Below are 18,964 nucleotides of genomic sequence, written 5' to 3'. Positions count from 1 at the left end.
TTTAACTTGTAGCTCTTTGTTAGCTGGGTTATCTGTTGCCATGAGTATATGTAAACTCTGCTGGCTAATTTTCTGTTGCTCTGTATATGCTGTTAGATGAATTATTTTACTGTTAGCTGGGTAGCATACTGTTAGCTGGGTATCAATATGCTGTTAGCTGGATTATTTTACTGATTAGCTGGATTCATATATAAAAACTGTTAATATTTTTAGTTCTGAATATGGATGTGGTGCAATAACAGTTATATGACTAGTTTGTGTTACTGTGGTTTATGGATTGAGTTTTGTGATAATGAATTGCTTATGGGTTGGTATTTTATTTTATGTTTGTTTCTTTCATTGCCTCTTTAGCTGCTGTGTTTTAGAATGGGTAGAAAATCCACAGCCCGTAGGCACCCATATTTTAGAGGTCAATCCAGTAGAGCTCCTAGGTCTCCCTCCCCAGACCATCCTGTCTCACCACCCTTTGAGTTCCCTGTAGTTAGAGAGCAGGATCCAGCTTTTGAGCCTTTTTCTCTCAGGTTTGTTCATCCTGGGAGAACAATCCATGATAATAGTGTTCAGCTTTTTCGCACTCAGGGTTTCCTACAGCCCTTCATTGTTCAGGAATGGGACCACCTTCTCATCACTCCAGCAGACACCCATCCTAGGATTGTTAGGGAGTTCTATGCAAACCTACACACCTTCACCCGTCACACTCCTCCTCACCTAGTTATTTTTGTAAATGGTCAGAGAGTTTACCTCACTCCTGACATCATTGCTCGTCACCTAGGTATCCCCAACTCTGGGGCTGTTGTCTCTACCACTCATAAGTGGATCACTGGTGAGGTCTCTTCCCTTCACCAGACTAGGGTCATTTCAGGAGACGTCGATCGTGAGGAGCCCTCTAGGCTTAAGGCCTGTGACCTCAACACTCTCCCCAAAGTTGTTCACCACATAGTCACCTATGAGATTCTCCCTAGATCGGGTCATAGGACTGCACTCTCCTACTCTGACATGTTTGTAGTGTCTTGTCTGCTAGAGGGTCGACCCCTTAACCTGCCACATATTATGATTCACTCTATAGCAGACTCCCTTAGGCTGAGTCGAGGCTGTCTCCCCTTTGGTCGTCATCTTACTCTTCTTCTCCGAGCCCTAGGTGTTGACCCAGGTACCGAGTCGGCCTTACCTCTGTCTAGTGAGTACACCCCCTATACTGAGGCTACCCTCCACCACATGGGTTTGACTAGGAGAGGCAATGAATTTTATAATTCTAGGAGAGATTTTGCAGCTCGCAGAGCAGCACATGCAGCAGCACAGGCACATGATGGTTCTGATGAGGAGTCAGATGATGCTTCTCCTGCTGATCTTGAGACAGAGCGAGCTCCCAGAGGCGATACTAGTACCGGGCGGTCCACCGAGCAGGGTACATCTTCTCGGACTGCATCAGATCTGTATGATGCCATGGGTCGTCTGGAGTTGCAGGTTGCTCAGATGTCTGATCGCCAGACTCAGATATCTGATCGCCAGACTCAGATGGAGCAGCAGTTAGCACGACTTACAGACCAGCAGCAGACCATGATCGAGCAGCAGAGTCAGATTTTACACTTCCTTCAGCAGACATCTGGAGTGCCACCTCCTCAGCCTCCTCAGTGATATATTTTTTTGTTGTTTATGTAGTTGCTTTTGTTCTTTCCCTTTTGATATTGTGATATTTTTTTGTTGTTTTTGATGATGTCAAAAGGGGGAGAATGGATGGTATTTTTTATGTACATATTTGATGATTTTATGGATATTGGCTATATTTGGTTATTACCTTGATTTTTTGTTTGACTCTTTTGGATTAAATATTTTTTCTCTCTCTTGGATTGTGAATATTGTGTGTATTCATTTGAGATGCATTCCTTGTTAGCACTCATTCATTCATATAGGATCCACTCATTCATTCATATAGGATCCATTGCATCTCATTGCATTGAGTCAAAACCTCCCTTATGTGCCTTCTCTCATTTTAAATATGGCATAAATTATTTTTGACAGGGGGAGCACATTAAGGGGGAGAAATTTTTTAAAATACACACACTACACTTATGATTATTATCCTAATGTTTACCAATTGTTTGTCATCATCAAAAAGGGGGAGATTGTTGGACCTAAATGTCCTAATCCTTGTTTTGATGATTAATAAACAATTGGTGTGCTACTAATTATCTTCAAAGGTGTTTGTATTGAGCTTGCAGGTTCCCTATTGAAATAAATGAAATTGCTTCAATGTGCCAATTATGGAAGCATACCACAAGAAAGGGATAAGAAATTATTTTTGTTTATGCCTTGTTAAATTCTATTCATTGTGAATTTCAAGTAATTGATTGTGATGGCTCAAGGGCTCTTTCATTTCTAAAAGTTCTTTTAGATATGGCCACTTTTTAAAAGTACTTGACTTTCAGGGACCAAAATGAAATTTTCCAAAAGAAGTGATTTTGAAATTATTTTTCATCAAAATGAAAGATCTAAAAATATAGGTTGCAAAAGTTCAAACGGTTTAAAAAAAGGATTTTTACAGCCTAAGTTATGATTTTTCAAAGATTTAAAGAATTAATTTTTGCCCCCCCTAAAGTCATCTTTCGGCTTCCGAAAGTCAGGGACAGAAACGAAAGTCCCCTATGTTCGGCCGCCGAACATTGACTTTCGGCCGCCGAAAGTGGGTTTTCAACCAGCCCCCTAAGTATAACCTTCGGCTTCCGAAAGTGAGGGACAGAAACGAAAGTCCCATAGGTTCGGCCGCCGAACATTGACTTTCGGCCGCCGAAAGTGGATTTTCAACCAGCCCCCTGAAGTGCAACCTTCGGCTTCCGAAAGTGAGGGACAGAGACGAAAGTCCCGCACTTTCGGCCGCCGAACTTTTAACCTTCGGCCGCCGAAAGTTGGTTCTAAGTCTGCCTCCGAAGCCAAAAGTTCGGCTTCCGAAAGAGAGGAACAGAAACGAAAGTCCACTATGTTCGGCCGCCGAACATTGAGTTTAGGCCGCCGAAAGTTCAGTTTTAAAGGAATAGTTTCTTCGCCCCAAATGGTTCGGCCGCCGAACTCTAAGCTTAGGCCGCCAAACCTGAGTTTTTCTGAACGCGGTGTAACGGTTATTTCTGAACATAAACGGCTCTATTTGCATTTAATGCACCCCCAACGGCCATATTTATGAATAAACTATAAATACAACTTGTTTTTGTTGTTGTGAGGTTACAACAACCATCTAAGCAAATATTTATTGAGATTACAGCTTTATCATTCTCTCTCTCTCTCTCAAAACCTTGAGCCAAAGCATTGATTTCTTGAAAGCTTGATTTGTGTTGTAATTGATTGGCTTTTCAGATTGAGTAAAGGTTGTTGAGAGATTCTGTTGTTGTGAGTGTGGCATTGAGCAAAGAATTGCTCTTGAGTTGAAAAAGAGATTTGTAAAGAGCAAAGGCTTGCTCTAAGATTGTAAGGGTTTTGATCTTCACCCAAAGAAGATTTGATAGTGGAGTTGAACTCTCAAGTGGAGCTTGAGGAGAGGACGTAGGCTTGGATAGCTGAACCTCTATAAATCTTTGTGTTGATTTTTCTCTTCCCTATTCTCTTCTAATTTCTTGTCTTTGCCATTAAATTTTTATAAACCCAATTCACCCCCCCTCTTGGGTTGCCTCAAGGGACAACAGTTATATATTATATCAACCACGATTAATAAATAAAGAAAAACATTATAATCAACAAAAAAAGCTGTCCGAGTCTATCCGCGGGTCAGACCTAAATATTAAAATCTTTTTTAATAAGCTTTTTTAACTCGATCCACTTTGAGATCGAGCCTAGTCGAGTCGAGCGGACAGCCTGTTTTGACAGCACTAAAACTAATGATCGGATGTCAATACTGGTTAACAAAATTTTCAAGTCATTATCGTGAGAGAGTGTTAAGTTCGATTTATAATTTTCAATTTTCATAGCCACAAAATAATTGTTATTTATAAACAGGAGCAGACAAAGCGACACGAAGTATGAAAGGCTAATCTAAATAAGGCATATGCCTTAGATTGTGAATACAATTGTCACTTTCGAATCTAAAAAATTAAACACCAACATAAAAACTTATGATATTACATAATAATAATTCAAAATAAGTCATGAGCTGTTACTATAAAATAAAGTCACGTGGCAAAAATCTGATAAGGCGATATACAGTCCCACTCGTAGAGAGAAGACCGAAACACTCGACTCTCTTCATCAAGACATACCCCTTTCTAAAGAGATGGAACTTTTGCATAGAGTTACCGTTAGCATACACAACCCAGCGGACCCCATTATATCGGTAATTGCGGGATTCCTGTCCGAATAACTGACGAGATCGCTTATCAAATAGCCGGCCACATCATCGCTGAATTTTTAAGAAATATTATATTAACTTCAATTTTTACGGTATAAAAGTTAACAATTATAGTAATAATGATATGCAATTCTCGCACGCAACTACTCTCAAAATTCTACTTTCGCTCTATTTTTCAGTTTACTGACTTCAATGTAGGACTGCGGTGGGCACTCACTACTTCACATTTTCTTTCTTATAAATTTTATCAATTATAGTATAATTTTATTTTTGAGCGCATAAAAAAGATATTAATAATTAATTAAAATATTTTATAGTATTACTAGCATATTCTATTACTATTTTTTGAAATTTCTAATAAATAAATTTTAGTAGTTATCTAAAAGGTGGATGTATTGGAAATAATAGTAGATAAAAATAAAGTTGGATAAATAATTACTTTTTAAAATTTTCTAAAATAGTAATTTAAGCGATAAAATATCTGATTCCAAAATGATACTCAAAGTCACCACATTTATCTGTTGATTGAAATTATTTAAAATTATTTATCATTTCCAGAAAATTGTAGATTAATTAAATTTTTAGTTTACAATCATTTCTATTAAACACAATAATTATTTTTATATTTTTAAATAATTTATTTTTTTATTTATCTCATATTTTTGTCATAAATTAATAACAGAAAAATTATTAATATTAAAATAATTAGATTAAAGAAATAATATTTTAAAATAAATTTAAAATATTTTATCATAATTTAAGTTATTTACAGCAAGAAAACGTGGAGAGAATACTGGAAATTCAAATTACAGGCTGGATAATATCAAATTTTAATTAAATTAGGATTTGTTGCCGCCAAATTTCAGTGAAAAAATACTCGGATTTATATGACCTAAAAAGCCCAATTTTCCAATTCCAGAAATCTATGGCGCCAAAAAGTTGGCGCCAGGCCCTCCCGCCAAAGGTTCCCCGCGCCAACTACTGCTCTCTGTTTATAACCCCAACCACTCAGAAGGAAGCCACCGACCGTTTGTTGAAATTCCCCAGAGAAAATCAACCCACCACCACTGTACTCTCTCTTAAACGATTGACCATGGTAGTCTCTTTAGGTCCCGGCAAGTTCTATGGCAGTAGCCTCCCTCGCCCTCGCATCTACACCGACGTAAAGCTCAACCCAGATCGGGTGGACCCACCTTTGTCCGTCATGGATCCGTTTCTCTCCTGGGCTGAGGAGGCTCATTGGTCTATGGGCGGTCTTAGCTTCAAGCGTCTTCGCCTCCAAGGTCGCATCGAGGGCAATGTCAACAAGCTCCGTAAGCACCGCGAGAAACTAGCAAAATCACAAGTCAGTAGTAGCCCTAAAGTCTCAAGGGGTTCAGAACAAGGTGAGGTCAAAGATAAGAACGAGAATAATAGGAAGAGGGTCGGCTCTGATGCGCCGCCTCCGGCTCCTATGGTGACAAAAAGGAGGAAATTTATGGATTTGTTTGATGAGGATAGCGAAGAGGAGGAGCTACAGGCTATGGAGGAGGTGGAGGCAGCTGGTAAGAAGAAGCCGGTGAGGAAGCTAGCGGGCGACTTCGAAAAGGTAGCAAAGATCAATGATGTGAATAACACTGGAAAGATTGGTAATGTGATCGGGTTAAGGACAAGGAGAAGAGGGCTGGAGGAAGGCGGTAGCGGTGGTATGGGTGATGCGGTGATGAAGGTGGTTAAGGAGTTGAATGTAAAGGAATCGGCGGGGAAGAAATTGAAGGGTGGAAGGAAGGGCAAAAGTGGTGGGGAGAGTGGATCTAATTCTGTAAGTGGTATTAGAACTTCGCCAAGATTGGCAAACCAAAGATCAAATTAGATCTGTGATTCTAATCAATGTTAAGTTTGATCCTGCCATGATCATATAGCCCAGTTCTAGTTTCATTCAGGTTCCTTGTTTCATAAGTCGATATTCATGAGAATACAAGGAAGTTCTTTTTCTTGAATGTGTAGTTTTCTAGGAGCTTTAGCTAAACTTTATGAATACAATTTGCATTTGCTAAATGGGGTGCAATTTCTTGTCCTGTTTATCCTTCTTATTGCTGTTTCTGCTTTCTGGTTCACTTTACTTGAGGCCTCGTGGGATCCCAGATGTTAAGCTTAGAGCTTGAGCGATCAGATACCATCTGGTACAAGTTCAGGAGAAATGGTTTAGGGTTATGTTAGAACTTCAAATTATATGCACACTTTGGCATTTAGTTTACAATTATATGCAGATTTTAGAGGGTAGTTGTTTACAATTATATGCAGCTTGAGAGGCAGATCAGGCAAAAATTTTATGATCAGATACCCACAATGATATGCAACCTCGAGAAACTTTTCTGCAAAGCTTGTAAACAATCATGAGATCATGTAACCTTGGATTTTGCAATTCTGAAATCATCACAGCTACACTTGATATACAGGCAAACAGAATCCTAATCTAACTGCACTCTGAGATTACAATCCATCTCTCATAGCAAGCTCTTGAATACAGATTTTTGCAGCAGTGTCTATAATCTCTGCTGCCATGTACCTAAACTTGTCTATCCTAATATGAATTACATAATTTGTAAGGAATCAAGATACTGAATACAAAAAGGCGACTCGCATCTCTTCCCCCAGCGAGCCAGCAAAATGAAAAAAATATGTATATATTACCTCACAGCTTTCAAACATTTTAATTATAACTTAATTATCACTGGCTCTGCAAACACAACTCTCTAAAATTTTGATTTTGCAGAAGAGTTCCCTGGATTTTGGCCAACCTGCAAGATTGTTCAATAAAAGACCTGTATGTTGATGATATTTCCCAAGGGACAATCCCAAAATCATCATTGAAATCTTCCATTCCTTGGACAAAAAATTGCCAGACTAAAGCACCTGCCCCAGCTCGTTTTCTCTTGGCAGACTTATAGATGATGTGTAAAATGGTTTTGTAGAACTGATCGCGTTGAGAATGCTGGAAGTCATTGTTCAGATTAGAGAACCCATATTCAGTGAAAAAGACTGGCTTGCCTAGTTCATAATGTCCATCTTCAATGTGAGAAAGCATCCACTTGGAGACAAATGTCAGCTTCTCTTCAAATGTTCGACCTTGAATCCTAGTAAAAAATGATAAATTTCGTAAAGGACTTGCACAACAAAAGATTAACACCCATTGAGCAACATAAACAACATTCAACTGCATATGCAGAAGAACATCTAGGACAGTTGCAACAACAGATGACAAAAAACCAGACACATAAAAAGAAACATTTGTGGCAATCTTAAATTATATGTAGGGTTAAGAGAAATGCAAAGCTTACCAATGATCCGGGTATATATGAACAGAGGCAAAATCAATGTCTGGGACCTTGGAGTTGCGAACAAAATCAGATCCAAAGGTTGATGCCCAATCTTCTGGGTTCACAGTTAACCTCTTTGGATTTTTGGGACCATAAAATCCTTCAAGGCCCACAGTCAGCAGATGGTTCTTGTCAATAGACTTCACAAAAGCTGACATTTCTTCTATCCAGTCCTGCAATTCCATGCCATAAGATCAGCGCATGCACAAAGCTCAATCAAATAAATAGGGAGGGGAAAAGATCTCTCTCCCTCTCCTCTCCCCACTCTAGATGCACATACAATCACATGCCTGACTTAGTTCTATAGAACGTGATTTCTAATTCAACTAGTTCTATCAAGGAACTTTGAAATCTTTTACCTGTTAAAAAAATAAGCAAAGGAGCCTATTTTTTGGTTTAAATTTCCATAGGAATGAAAAGGATTGCCATGAAAATATGCACAATCGATAAAAGGGAGGATAACATACATTTTCTAGTCATTTATGCATAACCTTTCCATGTGAAATTTGCACACACAATAATAGACATTTAAGTTGAGGTTAAAAAGAAAAATACATTCAGCAAAAAAGAAAGCCGTCATAATTTTTCGTATGAGTAACAGTTTTCAAAAAATATCCAAGAAGTCATTGACTTAATTCAGGGCCAGAATAATATAAACTCCCAGGAAAAGTTACTATTTCATTAGAATATTTATTGTAAATCAGTTGGCTCATGTTCTATCATACTTGATACTTACGAGACTATAGTGGTCTATGGAGTTCACAACTTACTTGGAGAGTGTCACCTGAAGGATCAGACATGCAACGCGGTTCATTCATCAACTCCCATCCAAAGATGCTGGGATCATTCCGATATTCAATCCCCGTGATGGTGTTTTTTCTAGTCAACAAAGTCTAAAATGAGGACTTAAATTAGAATTGACCAATTATTCTCAAAGCCAAAGGTAGTTACAGTAGTTTAGGTTCATATATTTCAGAAATACCTCAAAATGCTTTCCTAAATGACTAAGCATGAAATGACTTATCTAAAGGAATATTTGTTTGCAGATAGCATCAACCACATAGTTCTAATGGCAGCATGAAATTTGGCATATGAATTGATGTAAATTTAGTATCAGCGTGAAAAATTTTCAAAGAGCTTTATATATACAAATAGAATATACTGCACAAGCTAGAAAACTATAATCTTGTATCTGTTCCGTAACCATATGGAATTCAAATGCCATTATCATGATTAAACATGGAATTCAATGGGAAGAAAAAAAAATTCCACCTTGGATAACGCAGGGGAAAGGAAGGCAAAATAATAATGAATTAACAAAAGAACCTATTATAACAAAATAATAATGTGAGTCTTGGCTTAATAATTTTCTACGTCATAACTTAGACTAACTCCATGTGCGCTAACAGCTGAGGATTTTCTCCCTTTACAGATTATGATACCAGGGACACTGCCCTGTGGAAATAATTACATTTAAGGTTAGACACCAGCTTCAAGTTACCTTGTTCATATAGGCATCTAGCTTACTTCAGCAACAGAGAGAAAAATTCCTAAGGGCCTTCAATTAATAAATATTTAGACCTTTTATGCTGATAGACTCCCCCTTTTAGCATCTAGTTTCTTCTAGGTTTAGGGCTTTTTCAATTTGAAGAGCCTAGTCACAAACTGCCATTACCTGTGCCTTCTGATGCATGATAACAAAATTATGTTTCAACAGAAGTAGAAAGAGATCCCTCAGTTATTTCAATGATATAATATGGTACACATAATTTCTACTAATGGACCAAAGGATTCCAGTGCAGTACTAAAGTAACATGTAATGAATTGCTTTTAGAAAGCTAGATGACCATTTACCTTTACATAGTTCTTGAAATATCTTTTGATGGTTGGATCGAAGAAGAAAGAATCATTTGAAGAGCTCAAACCAACGCCTTCTTCCCATGCCCACTTGACATACTGTGTTTTCCCACCATATGGCTTTAAGTTATTGACTAAACTAAGAAGCAGCCTGATTCCGTGCTGTCTTGCTTCTGCAATGACATAATCCAAGGCCTGCCACAATCAGAGTCATTAAAATAAAGAATGCAAATGGGAAAACACCACTATCATCCTCAACAATACTGGGAGTGGAACTACTAACAATAATTCCATCCTTCAGACCATTTCAACAAGGTAAAAATGCAGGCAACTTGAATTATCATGACCATCAATGTGAGCAGTTAAGGGAGGAACGTTTTAGCATAAACAATTTAAAATGCCTCAGCATAAAACATCTCCCAAATGAAATTTTATGCTCAGGCATGCAACCTCCTTTTTTAAATACATTTCATAATTGTTGCAGAGAAAGGAAGGATGAGCCAATATGTAAAGAGGCAACAGGGAAAACAATATTTTTCTAAATTTGTAGCACTAAAAATTTCTGCTTATCTTTAATTAAACATTTTAACTTTCAGAAGGCATTAAAACCATCAGCATAGGCATTTAATGACAAACATAATTAGTTGAGAATAGACATATGTGTGCATTTGATGTTGTGCTTACTGCTAATTAAGAACTTGCTTAGTTTTCTGCTTCAGGTGTAGTACTTCAGCATCTAATTTGTGACCTTTGCACATAGGCAGTCCTTATTTTATGACCAGTAAAGCTAAAGCCACAGATAGTTACTGCCAATTCAAGCATTCGAAATAAAACTAACATTTTTAAGCAATAGTAGAAATAGAAATAAAATCAACCAAACATATAAAACAACCATAATTGTATGAATAAGTTTATATACCAGGCTTAATACAAAAGTTTCAAAGGTTAAATTTTAAATTTTTTCACTCATATGAGCAGGTGCTTCACAAGAGAAATTCAGGCATATATACAAATATTATCAATTTTCCATTTGCATACCTTAAATACCCGCTCATCGAATCGACCAGGGGAAACCTGAAGAGCATTGTAGCCACCATCATTGAAAGCCCATGTTCGACAAACTGTGAGACCCATCTTAGCACCAGCTTCCAGCATTGCACTAACCCTAGGTTTCCTGTCTTCTTCCACAGAATGGTCCATTAACCAATAAGAATTCCATCCATTAATGTAAAAGGGCCTACCATCCAGCATAAACTGAGTTCCATTTCTGGTCACAAAAGGTAACTCTGGTTCTTCATGATAAACAAGCCACAAATTACCAAAAGACATGTAAATGAATGCCACACAGGAGGCAAAACCAAGAATTGGATAAAGCAGTCCATTTCCAGCCACCATTTTTGATATATACCGTGTATAAGATCTGAAAAATGGTAAAAGACACCAAAATTAACAAAATGCAATGAAATTCTCGGATACCCTTTTGGATTTATTTCAACAGACTCTCACAATTACAGATACCCAGGTTAACCAGACGAGAATTTAGTAGCTTAGACACAGAAATAATGCATGTTAAAAGAAATAGCAAGAATACCCAGATCCTTTAGCAAAAGCCCTCAGTGAAGCTCAGACCACATCAAACTACGCACAGGCAGAGATGATTTTGCATGTTGCTGTCCTCAGCTTAAGGTTTTGGAGTTTATATGGAAACAGTGAAAGAAGCAGGTCCTTGAGCAAGAAGAGTCAAATAAATATGAAGACTAAGAAAGAAAGAAAGGCCACCTAACACGTCAACACCATTGAAGACTGAAGGAGAGAAAGAAGTATGAAGAAGAAGGTGGCGGTGGTGATGGTGGCGGTGGTTGCGAGGTAGAAGGTTGGTATCAACCTGATGGGTAAACAGATCTAAAGCATCTGATTTTTCTCAGTTTCCTTCAATTCTAATATTCTACAGGACAAGTTTCCAACCACATTCAACGACCATGGCCCCATATCTGATTGCGCTATCTCTCAATTTCCCCCACCAAAATTAGTTTGCTAACCAGAAATAAATAAAAAAATCTATATAAAAGATAAAGAAATGGGAAAATCTCAGACCTCATGTGCTCATGTGTGTTCTTGATTCCAATTCCATTGCATACAAGTTATTTGCAGCTTTAAATTTAAAAGCTTTTGTTTTTTCCCTTTTTGGTTTATTGAAGTGTTTAGCGTTGTCAAACTCAGAGCAGATTATAATCGCAAAAACCGGTAGATCTTACAATTTACATTGGAACTGCGCCCATGTGAAAGGCCATAGCCGTTGCCCACTTCAAGCTTTTACACTTATCCATTTTCACTCCCTTGTTTTTTTAATCGGCATCTTCGGAAATTTAAGATTTAGTTGTAGGAAACTCATTAATTAATACTTTAATTTTAAAAAATATATTAAAAATTTTAAAATAGTTTTTTCAAATTATTTTACTAATTAATTTCAAACAGAAATTTATTGATAGCTTAATTTTAAAAGAAAAATATAATTAGTTTAGCATTCTCATGGTAAAAAATATAATTAGTTTAGAGCATATAATAAGTTTAGTATATATTTAGAACGATGATAAGTGCATCTGAGTAAATAGAAGAGATTTGATATTTTATTTTTTTAATTTTTATTATAAAATAGAAAAAATAAATTTAATATTTTAAAAAAAATTTGACAATATAAATGAATTGATCCAAATTATTTTTATTAAACTACTGCCAATTTTTTACATCATGCTTGTAGGTAGATGTCTGTATTGCTCTTTCTGATGATAAATAATGTTGAAGTTTGAATACTCCTCAATCAATTGCTCAAAAATAGGAAACTGGTTATTAATAAATTAATCAAAATATCAATAAGCTTTAGTTTATTAATATTGCAGCTATCTCTAAAATAAAAAGATTCTGAGTTTAAATTTAGTTGAAAAAAATAAATTAATAAATTTATTTTAGTATTGTTAAAGTTTTTATAGAGAGAAATAAATATATTAAATTTTAATAAAAAAAAATAAAGATAAAAAATAATAATTCTTTAAAATAAATACATAGTGTAATCCCTCCCTCAATCATAATCTTAAGTAGAGGGATTGTATAAATAGAAAGGCTAATGAATAGGTTGTTGCTCATTGCATGATTCCATTATTTAGAATCTAAGAACTTGGTTAATGATTTTCAGTTTTCCAAACTAATGATGTCATGCTTTTCAAATTTCTTTATTTTGTTAAAGTTTTCTTTTAAAGATCTTCATAACTACTCATAACGTGTAATACCTAGAGCATAATTTCATTTAATACTTAATTAAGATCACCTTTCCATATTTTTATTACTAAAACTTATTTAAAACGTATATCATATGAATATAAAGATTATTTCAAATTTAATATAATTTTTATGAACTCCTGTACTCAGATATATGCTGGAAAAAGATAAACTTGATAAAGTTAGAATTTGCATACTAAAAAAATAAGTTTTTGACTTAATACTGTTATCTCTTAGGATTTGATCTTTTTTACTATAAAAAAATATGTATATAATTTTTGACTAGGAGAATTTTTTTTTTGCTTTTTTTTTAAATAAGGTTACAAGATCACCGATTACAAAGGCGCAATATGTGGAGGGCAGATAGGGAGAAGTCTTTGGCCTCAATAAGAAAATGGTTCCCTCAACCGGCGTTAACTAGGGTGGAGTAGCATTCGTTTTAAATAAAAAAAATTAATTTAAAATTTTAATTTAATTTTTTATTTTTTTATTTTTATTTAAAAATTTTTATATTATTTTAATTTAGTTTAATTTTAATTATAAAAAACAATAAAAATTAAATTTATTATTGAATAATAATATATTATTTTTAATAATATAAAGAGATTAAATCATAATTATATTAAAATATTTTAATTAAATTTTAAAATATTAAAAATAAAATATAAAAAATAAAAAGTTTATTAAAAATTCAACCGATTAAATTAAATTCAACTGAATCAAATCAATTCTATTCAAATTAATTTTATAAATATTAATTTTTTAATTTTTAATTTATTCAGTTCAATTTAATTTCAAACGGAACCAATCCAGTGCTTATTCTTAATTAAAATTATTAATCTTACTCTACTACTAAGAAATTAAAAGTATATAAAATCTTAAATTGGAGTATTTATCTCTATAAATTCTGAAATATTTATTTTTATAGTTGACAAGTCAATTGCATTAGTGTTTCATTTCTCATTATAATGATAAGTCATTTCACTAGGCTTTTATATCTCATTTGAATATTTAAAAAAAAAATACTTTATTTAAAGTCAATTAATTATAAGCACAAAACATAAATTTTAATATGCAAATATGAAATAAGAGCTATTAAAGAATTAAATAAATTATTTATTGAAAAATATTTTTGAAAAAACGCAAATTATTTTGCATACAAACGGTATTGGGAATATGTTTTTCCCACTTACAAAAGCAGCATCATATTCATATTTCACTTTCCTTCTCTTCTTATCTTCTCTTTTTCATTTTTCAAAACGCCAAACTTAGCATGGCTCAGTAACCTCACGACAACGACAAATGTCGTTTTGTCCAATTCTCTGCGGCCTAGATTTCATTGCACTTTGGCTCACTGTTCACCCTAATTATCCCTTTAGCTCTAGGCATTGAGCATATGAAACCACCCTTCAGCAAGAGCAGCTATTGGGTCTGCAGTTGAACCGTCGAACTCAAGATTAGAACCGTTCAATGGTTTTTTCAAGTTTGAATTTTAGCTTAAAACCGAATACTGCGGCTGCTGTAGTTGTATCTTAATAAACTCGAACCTAAATCAATATTCAAACCGATGGTTTGATTTCGTTCAAACAGCAAATTAACTGTTGATCTTTATGGTCTAGTTTAACTCCAACACTCTCATGTGTTTTTTGCCTAATTCTAGGTGACTTATTAATCCTAAATACGGCTATTAAGAACAGTTTCAAATTTCATGAGAGAAGTCACCGACACTAGTTAGTGGATAACGTGAAACGAAATCCATTGAGCCCACCAATGTTACAAGTAAATTAATAAAATGGTCTCGTTTGCATCTCTTGTCTGTACTAAGACAACCATTTTATCAATATAATACATAAAGATAGTGATAAAATAAATTTAATTTAACTCTAAAAAGATATTTTATAACACCAGCTGGTTAGGCTTTTTCCTCTTTGCTCCCTTAAATTTCTAAGTTCTCTGCATTCTTACCTTGTTATTAAGCTTCAATTTGAAAGTATTCTGCATCTTGTTGCATTGGTCAGAAGATAAGTGATTATATGTACTTATAGTTGACCGTGAAAACTAGCCTAGCCTTGCTTGGTCAAGCGGCTAATGAAAGGTTCGAATCCCAGGCCCCATCCGGCTTACCTATCCACATAAAAATGGTGACACATAAGCTTGTTAATACAGCTGCAAGTGATGAAGATAGGCAAACTTATGCAGCCTAAAGTGATAGCAGTAGTCATGAACAAGATCAAAATAAAGCTAATTTTAAACATTTTCCATCTTTGACTCTGTTCCTTTACAGAAAATCTATCTCTTCCATTGCTTTTTCAAAGATGGTGATAGGATGTTGATACTCGGAAACTCACCTTTTGTTCACTTCAAATCAAAGTAACTAAATTTGCACAGGTTTCTTTGATTCACTGGATGGCAAAATGGCTATATATCGCAGAGGTAAATTATGTTGTAGTTATTTATAGATAAATAAAGACTCAAAATTCAAAATTTCACACTTCAAATATGCATATTTTAGGCGTGTTTTATTTTCTCTAAATAATTGCACAAGGTTATCCATTTACCCAAAAGTTTCTTTTTTCTATTAACCAAGAGCTTTTGGAATGGCAAAAGTCACAACATTCATGAACTGCAATTTCTTATGTTCCCAAATAACTTGTGATCAGCCTATGGGGTACATCGGCGATGGATGTGTGTGTAGTTTTATATATGAGCTTGTCATACCTTTTGTGCACGGTTAATCTTTGGAAAAAAAAAGAAAAGACTTAAAGTCATATGTTATTTGTTGCTCACCTTGCTCCCTGGCAGGTCACAAGAAGCTTATGGACACTTAGGGCTGTAAACGAACCGAGCCGAGCCGAGCTTTGAAGAGCTCAAGCTTGGTTCGTTAAAATTTTTTCGAGCTCGAGCCGAATTCGAGCTTTACTCGTATCGAACTCGAGCCGAGTATTAAAAAGCTCAAGTTTGGCTCGTTTAGCAAACGAGCTTAGACGAGTCGAGCTTTTATCGAGCTGAGTCGAGCTTTAATCGAGCTAAGTCTCGAATAGTTCACGAGTAATTTAATTTATTTACATGTATAATGAGTTTTAGTTTAAAACTAATAAGTTTAAAACTAAAATAATTTTAGTTAAATAAGTATATCTACAAATTAGCATGTAAACTTATAAAAATGAGTTTTTAAATCTTAATGATCCAAATATATGCAAGTTTAAGAGTGTAACTAAACTATATAGAGCTGAATTTTAAAAAATTTAGATTTTGCTCATTAAAGTATATGCAGGATTTGAGTTTATTTCTCTTATGATAGTAATTTCAGTTTGCTTAACGAGACTGTTCACGAGCCTATTCGCGAGCCTGCTCATGAACTCAGAAACGAGCCGAGCTCACGAGCCTTAACGAGCCGAATACTATGGAGCTCAAGTTTGGCTCGTTTACCAAACGAGCCTAAAAATTAAGCTCGAGCTTGGCTCGTTTAGAAATCGAGTCGAGCTCGGTCGAGCTTTTATCGAATCGAACCTCGAATAGCTCACGAACGGTTTGGTTCATTTACACCCCTATGGACACTGCCACAGGATCCATTGCAGTAGTGTGTCCTCTCCTTTAGCTTCCACATCAAGCAAGCATATGGTCCTCAGTCCGGACAGCTTCAAGCAGGCCCATCTGCATACAATCCTGACAATTTGTACAATAATATGGAGAAAAAAAAATTAAAGAAAACTTGTAGAAAGTGATAAACATTAATAAAAGAATTAAAAAAAAAAACCTGCTCATCAACTTGATTAGAATGACCATATTACAGTAGATTAGTAATACTGTTTACACATCCCCTTTAGCTTCCCCAGTTCTTATTCCTAGTTCAAGCACCACAAAACAAAGAGAAAATCATCGAACACTTTCTTTCCCAACTGCCCTAAGCAACTAACCCAGCTAATTAAAACAAGAAACCCATCAATTGCCTTCATAATTCCTTCTAACCAGAGCAAAGTAGCCTAGAACAGCACAAACAGCAGCCACAACATTCCCTTCCTTTAACAAAATCTTTAACACACACCCAACAATTTCTCTAGTGATCTTTCTTCCCTCAATCACCAATGCCCTCCTTGGCTTTCCAAAGAAAGTCAACAAGACCAGAACTGTGATCCATATTACCAAGGTGGCTGGCACAGCCACTGCAAGAGCTGCAACCATTGAAAGGAATCCAAAAACAGCCCCTAAAAGAACAGACGCATACAACGCAGGCCACCCACAAGAAGCTGCAGTAGTGACTTGGCTTTGCTCTTTGTACCAAGAAAGTACGGATTTTAGAAAATTCCATGAGGTTGATAAGAGGATTGCATATACTAACACAAAAAGACATACCCATGTTCTCCTTTTGCTCATAATTGTTAAGAATAGATAATATGTTGAGGATGGCTGTTGTGTTGTTGAAGCTTCATCTTCTTGATTTTCCATGTTCCTGTTGTATCACTAAATACCCTTCAAACAAAGATTTGATTTTTCTCCATTTACGCTTGGACTTTGTCTCTAAATCTTTCTCTCTCTTTCGTTGCTTCTTAATTGATTTCTGGGTTTTGGGTTGATTTCGTTAATTCCCGAGTACCAACTGTGTCAGGCGACAAAGGTAAAGCCGACAGAATTATTACTACCGTCTACATTCAAAAGCACTTGCAGTGGAAGCGCGTGGAGACATTGGCAAACCACAGAGCTGATTTGAATTAATTGATTAGGAACTGTAATTCACTCGCTAGAGTTGTGGTGATTGAGCTCTTGTTTATTTAGATAGATGTTGCCCAAATAAACCCATGAATTTTTTTTGGGCTTTTGAGTTTTAAGCATACGTTGTTGGTTATGGACCAGAGCTCCAATTTGTGCATTTGGGTTTCTCATTTGACCTTTTTGCGTGCCTTAACCTAAAGGGAAGGTATCTTAGAAGAGCTGCCGAGCTTTAACTTCGTACCTTGCAGAATCTTCAAACTTCATTTTCATGGCACTTGACTACTTTTCACAGAGCCTGGCCGCCAGTTTAGCTTGGGCTAGAATCGGCAGTTGGGTTCAATAGTACAAGAGTGATAGGACCATATTGAACTTTGGAGTCTCTCTCAGTCTGGGGTTAGCAAATTAAATGAACAAGACTTGCTTTTTTTTTTTTTTTTTTTTGCATTCCAACCATTATTCAAATATCTACAAATGTGTATATATGTGATAATTGGAATTAAAATTTTGTTTTTATAAAATTAAGCTGCCTAATCTCTTTAAAAACGTTTAAAAAAATGACAAATGACATTGTTACTTATGATATTTATAGTTTATCACATTAAGCCACATAAAAAAAATTTAAAAATTTGTCTAGTGGCATTATTAAAATAATAACCTTTTAAAATTTGAAAATTAAACTAAACCAGTGTTTAAAAATTGTTTTAGATAGTATATATTATAAACATATGGATTTAGTGTCTAACTCTCTAAAGCGTGTTGGAAAATTTTCAAGTGGTATAATTAAAATAATCAAAAAAAACTTTGTCTTATTTACCTTCTTAACTATTAATAATAAAAAAAAAATTAAAATCCAAAAAAAAAATCATCTTTCCCTTGATCTAGTCGAAATTGTGATATGCTTCCTTTTTCATTTATATTATCTTACCTAGTCAAAATTGTGATATGCTTCCTTTCTCATATATATTTTTTTACTTATTTCTAGTCGAAATTGTGATATACTTCCTTTTTCATTTATATTGTCTTAACTATCTCTAGTCGAAATTGTGATATGCTTCCTTGTTCATTTATATTGTCTTACCTATCTCAGTAATTTATGAGAATCAATTTGAATAATATAAAAGAAATTCTGCACCAAAAAATAAATTCGCTCTTTCCTGGTAATCATCTCTCTATTTCTCAATTTCAATTCGTAGAGGTTTCAAGATATTTGTTATCCATTAATTTGTAATGGGTCTTTTCGTTTTTTAATTTTGATTACTGTTAGTTTATTCGTAATTGAAACTTGGGTACTGGGTGGTGACATTGAATTTGTTGTCCTTATAGTCAAATTTTCAAAGAGTTCCATTCAAGGTCTTCAATTTGGAGTATTTGCTCTTCTGGGTGTTTATAAACTGGTTAAGTTTATGGTTTATGTCAGTGGAGGTGGCAGGAGGAA

At 35.0% G+C, this 18,964-nt stretch overlaps 3 protein-coding genes and 1 long non-coding RNA gene across 6 annotated transcripts; 1 reads left to right on the top strand and 3 right to left on the bottom strand.

Moving 5' to 3' along the window:
• The first annotated feature begins 5,240 nt into the window (after window positions 1-5,240).
• On the top strand, window positions 5,241-6,367 carry LOC110630144. Its single transcript, XM_021777478.2, has one exon. The coding sequence runs from the start codon at window positions 5,256-5,258 to the stop codon at window positions 6,180-6,182; it is 927 nt and encodes a 308-aa protein (XP_021633170.1). The 5' UTR covers window positions 5,241-5,255; the 3' UTR covers window positions 6,183-6,367.
• Window positions 6,368-6,696: 329 nt separating this feature from the next.
• LOC110630143 (mannan endo-1,4-beta-mannosidase 2) lies at window positions 6,697-11,923 on the bottom strand. 3 transcript variants are annotated; one of them, XM_021777477.2, is made up of 6 exons: window positions 11,802-11,923; window positions 10,585-10,966; window positions 9,544-9,741; window positions 8,460-8,582; window positions 7,651-7,862; window positions 6,697-7,446 (listed from the first exon to the last, which is right to left on the bottom strand). In XM_021777477.2, the coding sequence occupies exons 2-6, from the start codon at window positions 10,939-10,941 to the stop codon at window positions 7,041-7,043; spliced, it is 1,296 nt and encodes a 431-aa protein (XP_021633169.1). In that variant the 5' UTR covers window positions 10,942-10,966; window positions 11,802-11,923; the 3' UTR covers window positions 6,697-7,040. The 3 variants fall into 3 exon arrangements, with proteins under 3 accessions (XP_021633169.1, XP_021633166.1, XP_021633168.1); XM_021777474.2 differs by lacking the exon at window positions 11,802-11,923 and adding an exon at window positions 11,641-11,792; XM_021777476.2 differs by lacking the exon at window positions 11,802-11,923 and adding an exon at window positions 11,138-11,606.
• Window positions 11,924-14,553: 2,630 nt separating this feature from the next.
• LOC110630000 lies at window positions 14,554-15,644 on the bottom strand. The gene is made up of 2 exons (XR_002490333.2): window positions 15,607-15,644; window positions 14,554-14,943 (listed from the first exon to the last, which is right to left on the bottom strand). It is a non-coding gene; the product is annotated as an uncharacterized LOC110630000 (long non-coding RNA).
• Window positions 15,645-16,531: 887 nt separating this feature from the next.
• LOC122721463 lies at window positions 16,532-17,556 on the bottom strand. The gene is made up of 2 exons (XM_043949274.1): window positions 17,173-17,556; window positions 16,532-17,090 (listed from the first exon to the last, which is right to left on the bottom strand). Exons 1-2 carry the CDS (start codon window positions 17,174-17,176, stop codon window positions 16,762-16,764), a joined length of 333 nt encoding a protein of 110 aa, XP_043805209.1. The 5' UTR covers window positions 17,177-17,556; the 3' UTR covers window positions 16,532-16,761.
• Window positions 17,557-18,964: the final 1,408 nt, after the last annotated feature.

Source organism: Manihot esculenta, chromosome 13 (genome assembly GCF_001659605.2).
Source record: "Manihot esculenta cultivar AM560-2 chromosome 13, M.esculenta_v8, whole genome shotgun sequence".
In the NCBI taxonomy this organism is placed as follows: domain Eukaryota; kingdom Viridiplantae; phylum Streptophyta; class Magnoliopsida; order Malpighiales; family Euphorbiaceae; genus Manihot; species Manihot esculenta.
This window is presented reverse-complemented; position numbering and strand designations above follow the sequence as displayed.

What these genes read in the sequence shown, in the direction of transcription:
- LOC110630144 (XM_021777478.2), top strand. Translation starts at nt 5,256, where the DNA reads ATGGCGCCAAAAAGTTGGCGCCAGGCCCTCCCGCCAAAGGTTCCCCGC.
- LOC110630143 (XM_021777474.2), bottom strand. An exon ending in ATTTCAAGAACTATGTAAAG is followed by an intron (nt 8,583 to 9,543) that starts GTAAATGGTCAT and finishes TCCTCATTTTAG; the next exon opens with ACTTTGTTGACTAGAAAAAA. An exon ending in CTTCAGGTGACACTCTCCAA is followed by an intron (nt 7,863 to 8,459) that starts GTAAGTTGTGAA and finishes ATGGAATTGCAG; the next exon opens with GACTGGATAGAAGAAATGTC.